Source organism: Myxocyprinus asiaticus, chromosome 36, assembly GCF_019703515.2.
Source record: "Myxocyprinus asiaticus isolate MX2 ecotype Aquarium Trade chromosome 36, UBuf_Myxa_2, whole genome shotgun sequence".
Taxonomy (NCBI): domain Eukaryota; kingdom Metazoa; phylum Chordata; class Actinopteri; order Cypriniformes; family Catostomidae; genus Myxocyprinus; species Myxocyprinus asiaticus.
In genome coordinates this window covers 28206235-28219348 of record NC_059379.1, presented here as the reverse complement: position 1 = coordinate 28219348, position 13114 = coordinate 28206235, and the positions used below count along the sequence as shown (strand labels likewise).

The 13114-nt window shown below is 38.9% G+C and overlaps 1 protein-coding gene across 2 annotated transcripts in view; it reads right to left on the bottom strand.

Moving 5' to 3' along the window:
* Positions 1-13099, bottom strand: part of LOC127426629 (ubiquitin carboxyl-terminal hydrolase 22-like) — a 68268-nt gene extending 55169 nt beyond the window's left edge. For both annotated transcript variants that reach the window (XM_051673558.1, XM_051673559.1), the window contains exon 1: positions 12651-13099. In XM_051673558.1, coding sequence (XP_051529518.1) covers positions 12651-12770 — 120 coding nt within the window. In that variant the 5' untranslated portion in view covers positions 12771-13099. The remainder of the gene's footprint in view (positions 1-12650) is intronic.
* Positions 13100-13114: the final 15 nt, after the last annotated feature.

Below are 13114 nucleotides of genomic sequence, written 5' to 3'. Positions count from 1 at the left end.
GGTTAATTTAATATTCTTGACGCAACATAATGCTTGCCAGCCCCAGTCAGCTGTGCACTTTCTACACAGTGGAAGGGACCCCACCACACACACATGCACTTAAAGTGACGTCACCACATAACGTGTCAAACTCGCTTAATTTCAAGTGGCCCGCGAGCTCATTTCTGAAACGTAGGATGGTAGGGGATCGCAACGTTTCACTGAACAACCAGTTAGCACTTTCCTCGTGAATATAAATGAACCTTCCCGTCATCTGTATGTTTTGGAGTGAATTTTGTTTGCTTCAAAAGTGTAATGAAACAGCGCTACTCAATTATCAACATCTTAATCAAAGCAGCACGAAGGCAGAGCAGTTGCGGTAATTCGCGGACTGGCCTCAACCACACAGACTATTTTAAAGGCCCCTGTGAACCAGTGAGTTGCGCTGCAGGGATTGCAAGACCCGTTTGAATACGGTACAGAATTGTCTGTTGCAAAACTCTTATGTCTCGGTGATGAAACTATTTAAAACAAACAGCCCCCACATTATAAATGGCACTGACAAAGAAAACAGGAGAAAACATAAATTAGAAGGCTTTTCAATTCTTGAATTGAATTCGCTTACAAAAATGTACCATGGATTTACTGCAGCAACACTAACTGTGCTGTACTAACTATGGTAGTTGTGGCAGAAAAGCTTTCTAAATGTTTTTTTTTTTTTTTCTCAGTACAAAAATGTCATAGTTCTTTATTTAGAAACCATGGTTACCAACCATGGTAGTGAGGAGCCATGCATTATTTTATGGTTACCATGAACTATTACAAATATCATTGTTAAAACTGTGGTTAGTGTAGAAGAGCTATGGTGCATTTTCATAATTATGGACCAAGTTATCAGTTTTCCATCTGTGTAAAATCTGTACTCTTGTAACGCTCTCTGATCGTAGGAAAATGTAAGTTGTTTTGTTTGCCTTCAGAAATTCTAAGACATGACTGTAGTTTAATTAGTAGGAGGCTGATGAAAGGAATCTGTAAAGAAGACCCAACTTAGTCACACTGTCAGATTATTTCAATTTAGCCATATAAAAACCAGGCGTTCATTTTTTCCACAGATGTTACTGTTGTTAATTTCATAATTTTCATCCCAACCTCAATCAATGCTGTACTGTCAAATGTGCATTTCAATGCACATAACGTAATATTATTGGTAATTGCATGGGTGCTTCCAAAGCAGGTGCTGGTGCCACATTTTCAAAGGGCCCTTTGAGGGCACAAATAAACCCTGATGTGGCCCAGGCTGAAATTGAGTTTGACACCCGTTTTATTATATTCTTTGACCAACACGCATTAATACGGGTCCAGCGTTGCGGGCTCGTGGACGCGCGTACAACAGCACAGCTGTTGAAAAAAATCCTAGGGGAAACACTGAATCGGCATTGGCCTATTACTCAGTCCTAAATCAGACTACAATGGTCACATTCTATTTTTTTGCTCATTGAGGCCTGGGTATACTTTGTTTTTCTGACATTTAAAGTATACTCTTTTGACTGTGAGCGAATACAAATGCATTCGACACATGCGCACTAAGACTGCTTTGTGATACTATTTTATTACAGTCAATGACAGGCACATGCACTGAAGATGCGCACAGACAAATCTGGGCCGCATGTGCACAGTCCGCGCAGACTGTGCTGATAACGAAATTGCATCATGCATACTGTGTGTGAGCGAACAGCAACACAGAAAACCAAGTATATTTTCCAATCTTTGGCCTTTAGAGTCATTCATTCGGGTATCAGATTTCACCGGTCACACTGTAGGTTTCGCACTGCCGATTAGAGTAGCATTGCCTCTGAATGGTAACAGGAAACACTTTCAGAGTATTTTAGTATGGTGTTCTGTTCTGCATCGCTGGAAGAATGCACGCTTTAAAACCGAAAACAGAATAGGTACCGGTATTAAAGGAAACGATTCTGAACCGGTTCTCAGCTCCTAACCCTAGTCACCTTGTGATCCGATGACTTGAGATGAATGTTGATACCAGCTGTAAACAGGGCCAGAGTTTGTGAAACTATAGGCTTATGTGAATACAAGCACACATACATCAAAAATACATGAAAATATCCACAGGCTACTCTGAATACGAAACGGATGATCTGTTCACTTGCTGTTTGAGAACAGCAAAAAGCGTGTTTAACCTGAAATTCATAAAGCCAGCTGGGCTTGAATCATTATGATCAATGCTTAATGCATTCGGGAGTAGAGACAAGAAGAGCTCAGAGACACCTGTAGTCAGCAGCAACCAATATCTATTCACTCTCCTGTTTGCCCCCACACATGAAAGAGTGTTTTGAAAAAGACAAATTAGCCAATCACTTCTTCATTAGCATTGCTTTCATGGTCAATGTGTTTGTTTTCTATTCTCCTCCCTCACTCTGCTCTGTGCATTTACCTTAATTTTGGTAACCATAGCAGAGGGGACGAACTGTGGCAGGTTTTCTGTAAAAAACAGTGACTTGTTTGAATGGACGGCCTGTTCTGATGTCACTGTTGAATCAAGAGTTGCGAATTGGAATATCAGCACAGATGGTATATAACAGAATAAGACTGTGACCGCACATATGCGAGGTGTCTCTTTCACTAATCACATGGTATTACATTACACATGGTCCCATATTTATAGTAAATGACAAGGGTGCAGAGAACACAAAACCCAGCATACAAACAGACACTTATATTTTAATCTACTGATTCGGGACTTGTAAAAGACTGGAAAGCAAAGAATCCCTTTTAAACCATGGTGTAATTTGACCAACTACACTACAAACATTACTCACTTGCGCCAACTTAAAATACTATGGCGTTGACATAATACAATGTCCAACTGCACCTACCCAACTCAGCCAAACCGCACAAGTAATCTGAACCATTTGGTTATGAATCATCAATGAGTTTACCTGCAGTAAAAGACAGTGTTACTTAACCAAACTTTTGACTATGATGATACGCATAATATCTGGTCCACTTTGCACCTTATCAGGACATGAACAACCTACCAGAGATTATTTAGCAGAGACGGGCCAGTTCTATTAAAATGACTGGTAGAAATTGGAATGCTCAACCACAGAGCTCTGAACGGCCAACGGATGTAGAAAGGAAGTCCCGCCTTACAGTTAAAAGAGCCAATCACCTTTTAGATACAGACATCACCTGTCAATCAACTCGCTAACGCGCATGCACATTAGCTTTAAAAGCCTTTTTAACGTAATATGAGAAAGAATCACAATTTATGATACCAGTATTGTCAGATTTTATTGCTGATTTGTAATTTGTTCTTTGATCGTAATCTTGACTAGGGGTTGCAAAATTCCGGGAATTTTCAAAGTTGGAAACTTTCCATGGGAATTAAAGGGATTATATGGGAATTAACTGGAATATATGGGAATTAATGGGAATAAACTGGAAATTTGCAAGTTAGCCTATAACAGGGAACTTAAATGTAGTTGGAAAAAAAAAAAAAAAACATCTTGCAGCATAATCTTAAAAAATCAGTTAAAACAACCAGATATAAATGCAAATTCAGTTGAATTTCTACCCTGCGCATTCCTCAGTCACATGCACAGAGCACACTACTTACTGCAGGCTACTTACTACAGCAGGACTATTGAAGCCACACTACGGCTTTTGAGCCCAAAGACTACATCCAGTCAAGTAAGTTTTGATGATATTACTAGGGTAAATATATTTGATCTATGGTATTAAAGTTTAACTAGCAAAATGTGTTTATACAGTAGCTAGCTAGCCAGTAAATCAGATATGCTGAATGTAAGATAGCTAACACAATTTCATTGACAATTTAAGAGGCTAGCTATCATGGTGCTAGCTAGCTCAACTGTGATGCTGTTTCTTCTGCCTCCTACTAGCCAGTTTTCTGTTATCATACAAGAACGTAGGTTATAGTTTGATTTAGCATGCTGATTAAGGAGTGTTCATCTATTCATCTAGCCTATTTCTATTCATTTGTCCAGCATCAATTGTAAAATATTTTTACCATTCCAGAATATTCCAATTGTTTAGCTAACTATTTAAATATCTGTGCATTGCATTAGTGTTTTTTATAAGCTTTTTTCTAATCTTATTCTACAGAACAATGCCACCTGCGCCATCTGATGTGTGGATACATTTCACCTCAGCCATTGTTGAAGGAAAGGCTGTGTACATTTGCAAATACTGAGCAAAGACCTATGTTAAGAATGCCACAAAAATGCAGCAGCATATAGCCCAATGCCCAAAGGTTTTTTTCCAATATTTCCAAAATTCCCCAGCTTAACTTCCCATGGAAAGTTTCTGGAAAGTTTCCGGAAATTTTACGCCCCTTTGCAACCCTAATCTTGAGCAATTGTTTTTGAGATTTTGGTCTTTCTCCAATCAAGTAGATAGGAGCTGCACTGGCATGACTGGAAATAGCCTCCCAAGAGCGTTCCAAAGATGGCCGATAGTGGACTGACTTGCTAGAAAGACTTTGACCCAACTTAGACACGAAGATAGGTGTACAGTTAGATGCTATGTTTTACCTGCAGTTTAGGGGCAGGATTACCTCTTTGTTTCAACGTAATTTTTCTTTTTTTTTTTCTTTTTTTTTTATCTATCTCAATAGCAGAATTCCTGTCGAAGAACTAAACTACTCATGAAAAAAAAATCCACCAATCAGAGAATCTCAGCAAACAAACCGCAGCAAAAGAGTTCTGCAGTGACCACCCACAACCATAACACACTGCGAATGATGCAACCGAGTTGGTCTCCCTACACTGTCACAACTACTTAAACTATAGATGTACTGTATATATCTGAATATATTGCAAAATACTTTAAAGGATCAGTTCACCCAAAAATGAAAATTCTATCATAATTTACTCACCCTCATGCCATCCCAGATGTGTAAGACTTTCTTTCTTCTTCAGAACACAAATGAAGATTTTTAGAAACATATTTCAGCTTTGTAGGCCAATAAAATGCAAGTGAATGGGTGATCATTTTTGAAGCTCCAAAAAGCACTTATAGACATCATAAAAGTAATCCATAATACTCCAGTGTATTAAAGGTGTTGAAAGTGTTTTTGTTTCATGGAAAAGTAGGCAAAAAATTTTCCCACTCCCTTAAAGACATTAATGAAATAAGTGCCCTGAGATATCTCACTGGTCTCTGTGACAGCTGTAGACTTTGTAAACAGCAAACAAAAATGTGTCCGATGACTGCGGACATTGATGCTTTTCACCTGTCAATCATTTTGCTCCTTCTTTGAAGCGGATTGAGGCTATGATTCATAATGTTTGTCGGTTGAGGGCGCTATTGTGCCACTGTTGAATTTGACAGCTACAGGAACAAACAATGCTGCTCTTTTGCTCGGTTTTGGTCTCAAAACTATCTTTGGAGGGCAGGGTTTTAGAATGAGGAGGCGAGGTTAATTCAACGTCTCAGTCACGTGAAAGCTTCAGAACACGATTATCGCTTTCAGCACCTTTAATTAATGTCTTCTGAAGCGAAACGCTTGGTGTGTTTAAGATATAGATCAATATTTCAGGGCTCCAGACTTCGACTAAAATGGTTGCAAATACGACCAAAATAATTTATTGTGACTATAATTTAAAATCTAGTCGCCACTGGCGACAGGCGGGTTGTGTGCGTTCATATGCAGTTTCGTCAGATATCATTTTATGAGTTACTGAATACATCTTTAGTGCGTGCACAACCGGTGTGTCTCGCACCGTATTTCACCCGTTCTGTTGTGATGACGAGCTCACTGCACTGCATGCAACAACAACAAACCCAGCACGAGAGAGTCGTGACCAAATGACTCTTTTGAACCGGATCTTTTTCATGAATCACCCGAACATAACTGAGGGTTTGAATTCAGGACCTCAGGTTATCAATCTCAGCGAATCAGCCATCAATGAGCTCACAACTGGGAGTGCAGACATTACAAAATAAGAGTCCCATGTGTATTTCGGCTTCTTTATAATTAAAAGTCCCGTATTGTGTACCACTTTTTTTCTTCTGGTAATTATTGATTGGGATTGGAGTAGCACAATAAACTGCATCTGGGATTTCATTCAATTTGCACTCTTATAGTCTCTGTGTCTGGGCCATCTGGCAACACATACATAGGAGCACAATACGATGATACTTGAACAAAAATGAGCTGCATGGTCGAGTTGCCAGAAAGAAGCCAATGCTACAAAAAAAGCCCGGTTACAATATACCCTACAACACCTTGACAAGCCTCACAGCTTCTGGCACACTGTAATTTGGAGTGACAAGACCAAAATAGAGCTTTATGGTCACAACCATAAGTGCTATGTTTGGAGAGGGGTCAACAAGTATTCTGCTCCTTGAAACAACCACACCGTCTTTTTCCAGAGCAGCCTGTATTTCTCCTGAGGTTACCTGTGGGTTTTTCTTTGTATCCCGAACAATTCTTCTGGCAGTTGTGTCTGAAATCTTTTTTGGTCTACCTGACCTTGGCTTGGTATCAAGAGATCCCTGAATTTTCCACTTCTTAATAAGTGATTGAACAGTACTGACTGGCATTTTCAAGGCTTTGGATATCTTTTTATATCCTTTTCCATCTTTATAAAGTTCCATTACCTTGTTACGCAGGTCTTTTGACAGTTCTTTTCTGCTCCCCATGGCTCAGTATCTAGCCTGCTCAGTGCATCCACGTGAGAGCTAACAAACTCATTGACTATTTATACACAGACACTAATTGCAATTTAAAAAGCCACAGGTCTGGGAAATTAAACTTTAATTGCCATTTAAACCTGTGTGTCTCACCTTGTGTGTCTGTAACAAGGCCAAACATTCAAGGGTATGTAAACTTTTGATCAGGGCCATTTGGGTGATTTCTGTTATCATTATGATTTAAAAAGGAGCCAAACAACTATGTGATAATAAATGGCTTCATATGATCACTATCCTTAAATAAAAGACAGGTTTTTTTGTTTTGTTTTGTTTTTTTGTTTGCATGATCAGTCATATTTTCAATATCAATGCCAAAATTTCACAATTTCTGCCAGGGTATGCAAACTTTTGAGCACAACTGTATGTATATATAAGATCCAGCTTGAGACACTTGACAATTGAGGGACTTGTACACAACTATTACAAAAGGTGCAAACATTCATTGATGCTCAAGAAGACAACAAACTACTATATGCTTACTTTATGTAATTATCTGTAATGTAGATTATGAAGAGCAGTATCAAATAAAAAAATATTTTATCTCTTATATTTGTATAATTATGATGGGGTGTGAACATTTATGAGACAAAAGGGAATGCAAACTTATATTTTCAGCTATATATACTGTTATTAAACATCCAATTAATGGATTATCAGCTGTCTTCCTTTTCTTCGGCTTTCTATCTTGTTTCTGAACAGCAATCTAAATCGAGCAGTTATATGATTTGGTGACTAAAAACAACCATTTGGCTCCTTATTTCAGTTTAGGAACCAATGGCTCCTAAGTCATTTTTTTAGTCTGGAGCCCTGTATTTAAAACTTTACTAAAAATTCATGAGGGTCAAGGTCAAGCAAATTGTCAAGTTCGTGCGAGAACCGACACGTGAAATACGGGGGAAAAAACTGAAGCGCAGTGTTGTTTACAACAGAAGAGCATACATAATCGTGCATAGATGCCTCATTTGGCTGGTTTGGATATGTCAACTGCGGCACCATCCTGGAACGGTCAAAAAGGAGAGCTGTTTGAATTGGTTTGAATACAAGTGAGTGGAGGAGATGCCTTAGACCGAGCTCCTTGCTCAGACCGCTGCATAAACTCCTTTTGTCTCGAAACAGTATAGCAATCCACAGAAACAGCTGCTAATAAGGGATCTACATATGAATACCTATGCAGAGGAGGCTTTCATGCTTATGTCACACGAGAGGCAGTTTGAACTCCACCTTCCTCAATGAGCTGGCCGGAAATTAACATTTTTAGTAAAAAAAAAAAAAAGTTTTAAATATTGACCTAATTCTTACAAACACCTAGCGTTTCGCTTCAGAAGACATTAATTAGACCACTGGAATCGTATGGATTATTTTTATGATGGTTATATGTACTTTTTGGAGCTTCAAAAATTTGGCACCCATTCACTTGCATTTTATGGACCTACAGAGCTGAAATATTCTTCTAAAAAAAATTTACCTTGTGTTCTGCTGAAGAAAGACAGTCATACACATCTGGGATGGCATGAGGGTGAGTTTTAATTTTTGGGTGAACTATTCCTTAAGATGTATTGATTCTACACTTCTAATCGACAATATGAAATCAATAGTTTTATATATTTTAAATATGATTCATGGGCTTGTAGTTCATTCCCTCATGAAAGATATTAAGTACACAGTCTTGTACCTTTGTTTTTTGTTTTTTTTTTGTCCAATTTTCTAATACATCTTTGCTGCAAATCAAAGTTTGTATAGTTGTAATGTTGGATATATAGTATACTTGATACTAAGTACCTAAAACATACTTCTAACCTTGCAAACTTCGGCAAATCCAGTGATTCGTTTTTCCTCACAAGCTCTAATGATATCAGTTTCAAACACAACATTGTTTCCCAGTGGACTGATAAAACCCTGTATACCCCGACTCCAGAAAGCTGTGTTGCAGTTGGGCAATCTGATTGGAGCTTGCGATTTTCTCAGGTGCTTTTCAGTTTTGTGTGCTGCAGCTTGCACACAGTCGGTCAGTGAACAGACTGTGGTCAGTCTGTGGGCATGTCATCTGAGTTTGAGACTATGTATTGGAGCAAAATGTATCCACTAAAGGCCTTTTATTATATGATGTTTTGCAGCAGGGGGATGGGGCAAACAAGAGTGCTGGCAAAATGCCTCTCCAGCATTTACTGAGCTCCTCATATTGCTATTGTCCTTTCTTGCATACAACAGGACAGATAAGAGGCGAGTGTGTCTCCATTCCCACCTGTGCTCCACAGATCTGTGGACCCTGACGTTATCTGCGAGTACATTTCTGAAATGGGCGCATGGGTTTTGATCAGTACTTGCATGTAAAATGCAACTGAAAGGATAGATCAGGGATCGGCAACCTTTTTGAGTGCCATTTTTTATTTTCCTGGTCAATGGCTGTGCCGACGCCCCCCATAATAATAATAAATAAATAAATAACTTGCATGTATGTGATTTTCCGAAGTTTGAGTCCACTTGTGAAAATGTTTCTATTTTGCATTTTAATTCAATCGTGTATTTTTCATTACAAATGATATTATCGGCATAACAGTTTGAGTGAAATTTTTTTGCAAAACCTGATGATTATGATATAATCATGATCCTTCATGTGAATTTTCACAGAGCATCTTGTGAAAGTGCTTTAATTGAAGAAAACCTGACCTTTTGTACAAAATGAGTTGACACAGTTAATGTCACAAATTTGCTTATTTGATTACTGATCACGAACTTTCTTCACAATCTTAAATATTTCTTATATTATGTCATACATTTTTCAAAATCAAACAGAGGGGTAATCATAGCATGCAAGAAACAGCGAGAGAGAAGCAGGCTATTTTATTTATATGAAGTTTTTTTCACCTGCATTCCATCTTGATGTAAAGCAAAAAGAAACAAATGAAACTCGGAATGTAGGCTGTCAACCGCGCAGCCTGACCGAAGCAAAGCGGGCGCATTTACTCTGCAATTAACCGAAAGTGAAGCACTGCCAGCTCGTGATGCACGAATGGCTTGCACGCGCTGCACGAGTCTGTTTGGTATATTGCAGTCTCGTCACATTTTACATTTACATCACACTTTTTGTTTAGCCCCCCATTCAGCTCATGACAACACGCTATGTGATCATGAGGAAGGATTACATCAAGATGTAGTTTGGAATGCATGTGCGGAATTTATATAAATAAATTGTCTACTCCTCTCTCACCGTTGCTGGGATGCCAGCAATTACCTCTCTTCGTGCCATAGGTCCAGATCCATCTGGGTTAGATGGATAAATCCATCTTGCGTTGAGCGATTCCTGTTTCACATTTCAACCAGCTGAGCAAGCCTCAACGAGGTATCAAATAAAAGAGCACTAGATGAGCAATCTAGTGTCTAATAGGTCAGATATAGCAAAGTACAACCTACATACCAGTTTGCCCCTAAAGTGCACAGGTACAACTATCTCCAAGAATGAACCATTGAAAAACCCATAACTAGTGCTAGACCAATATATCGGTCAGGCAGATTAATTGAACGATATTTGGCCCTTTTGCGATTATTGGCTTCAGCCAATAGAGTGCAATAGTGCCCCACCCACTTATTCAGCGTCTGGGTCCCTGAAGTACTTTTCCAATTGTTTTTTTTCCCCATAGGCTTTTCATAAAATACTCTGTAAAAGAGTTCTAAGCTATGAACCAAACTAATCAGCTCCGAGGTGAATCACAACAACACAAACTTTGTTTTGAGACAAAAAAAATATTTGAAAATCAGACAAAAAGACATAAGGTACAAAGCTGTGTACTTATCGTCTTTCACGAGGGTACAAACTACAACCCCATAAAGCATTTCGAATGATGTAACTGAATATCAAATGATGCGAATATATCAAACTATTGATTTTAAGTTGTTGATTATAGGTATAGAAATGAAAATATATTTTATGTTTATTGCAAAATATTCCGATATGTCCAATTAGAGAAGCAGTTTAAGGGAAAAGGAGACCGACTCGAGTACGTCACTCACAGTGCATCATGAGAGTGGGTGGCTGCTCTGAGGCAAATTTTGCAGGCTTTGTTGGCTGCGGTTCTCTGATTGGTGAACCATTCTCTGCTGTACCATGGGTAATATAGTGGAATTCCTGGTAAACAACTATCAAACATGCTATTTAAATGATGAAGTTGAAATAATGCAGATGGATGGCTTCAACAGAAGCATATACCATCAATGAACAACCTCAGAGCTCAAGGTAGGTCTGTCTTGAAATGTTGATAAAAGTTATCGTTGAAAATCAATTTGTCTATGGAAAATTTTTATGGGATTTTTAAACAGATTGTTGCGCTCTATAACAGTGTTCGCTTGGCCGATTAACAAAAGTGTTAACTTTCTCTTGAATCAGTTTCAAAATCTGCTAGTAGGTTTGTCAATGGATAGTCAAAACTTTCTGTTTTCAAGGTTTTTTCTTTCAAGTTTATGCAAATGTGGGTAAATATTACTTACATAAATTATGTGTTTGTTTCACATGTGTACATCTTATTTACTGTTGTTAAATTGTATTATGTTTATTGCATTTCTATCGACCATTGGCCATCCTACTCTCTAGACATCGGTATCGGCCTTTGAAAAAACCCATATCGGTGGACAGTTAATCTGAATTTTGGCAGAAATGTTTCCCCCTCCCTCAATGTCTATGCCATTTACAGCCATGGAAGAGACCCTGAGATGTAAATTTAATGCTTACCGTGAAATGTTTATGTTGCTCGTCTATCGACAAAGACAATTTATGATTAATAATGCAAAAAATAACATTCATTTTTAATAATTTCTTGTATGATAAAGAACAATACAATAAGAGAGTGAAGAAAACATTCCCACCTAAAATTCAGTTGACAAACTCAATAGTGATGATGAATCACTCAATCCTGAATTAACCAGATGCTGAGGCAATGGTTACATTAATCCTATATAAACAAACGACCTGTAAGCAAAGTCTTTTTTTTTTTTTTTTTCAAATCAATGTGTGACCTAAAATAATCAACCCTAAACTAAACCGGAAGACTGAATTTCCTTTCATGGATCACGAGATCACACCCACCCTGAGAAACTCCACGACTATGACTGTAAAGATATGGAAGCTGACATTTCCTTTGATTTGAAGGACTCATGATGTACATTTTGTTCAGGATAACCCTTTGTTTGTTTGTTTTAGAGAGAGGTGGGTTAAGTGAGGATAGTTAGTGATTAAAAACTGTCCTATCAGTCCATCATCGACGTCTCTCTGCATCGTTCCGCGCGAGCGTGTTCGTCAGTGTCGCGAGGGCCGCGTGCTGCTCATACACACTGAGACAGTGTGGCTATATGACATTTAAAGCATCATCAGTGATATAATAATGCAAGTGTTAAAAACGGAGTTCAAGCAGAAGCTTAATTAGGCACCGTTCTTCTTCCTGCCGGTTCACAGACAGATGCGCTAATGATAAAAAGTGAAAAAGAAAACTGCATTGGGTAATCGATGATTTCTAGGCCTGGTAGGTCTAGTATTTGTATCAGTTAGACCCAGGGAAAGTGATGTATGGATGTCATGCATCCATTGAGATTTGCTGGCACTTGTGTCATGGCAAAATGACATCCCGTACTAATTAGACTTAACTGCTCACTGGTTTCCTAAAGCAACTAATGCACTGGCAGCAGAATAGCATGTTTAAACCCACATTCAGCCCTGTGCAACGGATGCATAAGGAGTCTGCGCAGGCCATCCACTTGTGTGCACGTAGGCTAGCAAGCAGGGATGGACATGCAATCCTATCCCTCCGTAAAAACAATTCCAAGGGAAATAAAACACTATCGTTTCGAATCACACGTCCATTTGTGGTTGAGAGACTACTGCGACTTGGTATCGAGAAGGATGGGCCGATGCAATGCACCACTGGGCTCCGATGTATTTTATTTACCTTGCGTTTCCTGGTTTCAGCAGAGCCACTCCACACAAAGCACTGGTATATGACCCGCAGATTCTGCTTCCAGTTCTCCACTTTAAAACTGGTCACATGGGAGCACCCGGCCGGACTCATGACAGAAGCCACATTCGTGTTTCTATGTATTTCAGCGATGAAATATGCTCAACTTAAGTCACGAGGAGAATTATCCACCAATTGTTCCGTTTTGCCAGGCAATGCAGTGAGCCACGACAGGGTCGAAGATGCGTGCGTTACACATACGGAGATCTTTTCTCAGTATCCTTACTTCATGAATATGTCATCCATGATGATATACAAGCAAGCAAGCTTCTGGTAAAACGGAGCACACTTTGATATTGTATTTTCCAAGTCGGCTGTTTTAATGGACGGCGATAGAATTCAACTGAGCACCGTGGGCGACGCAATCCTTGCGATGTTCAACGCGGATTGGCAGATGG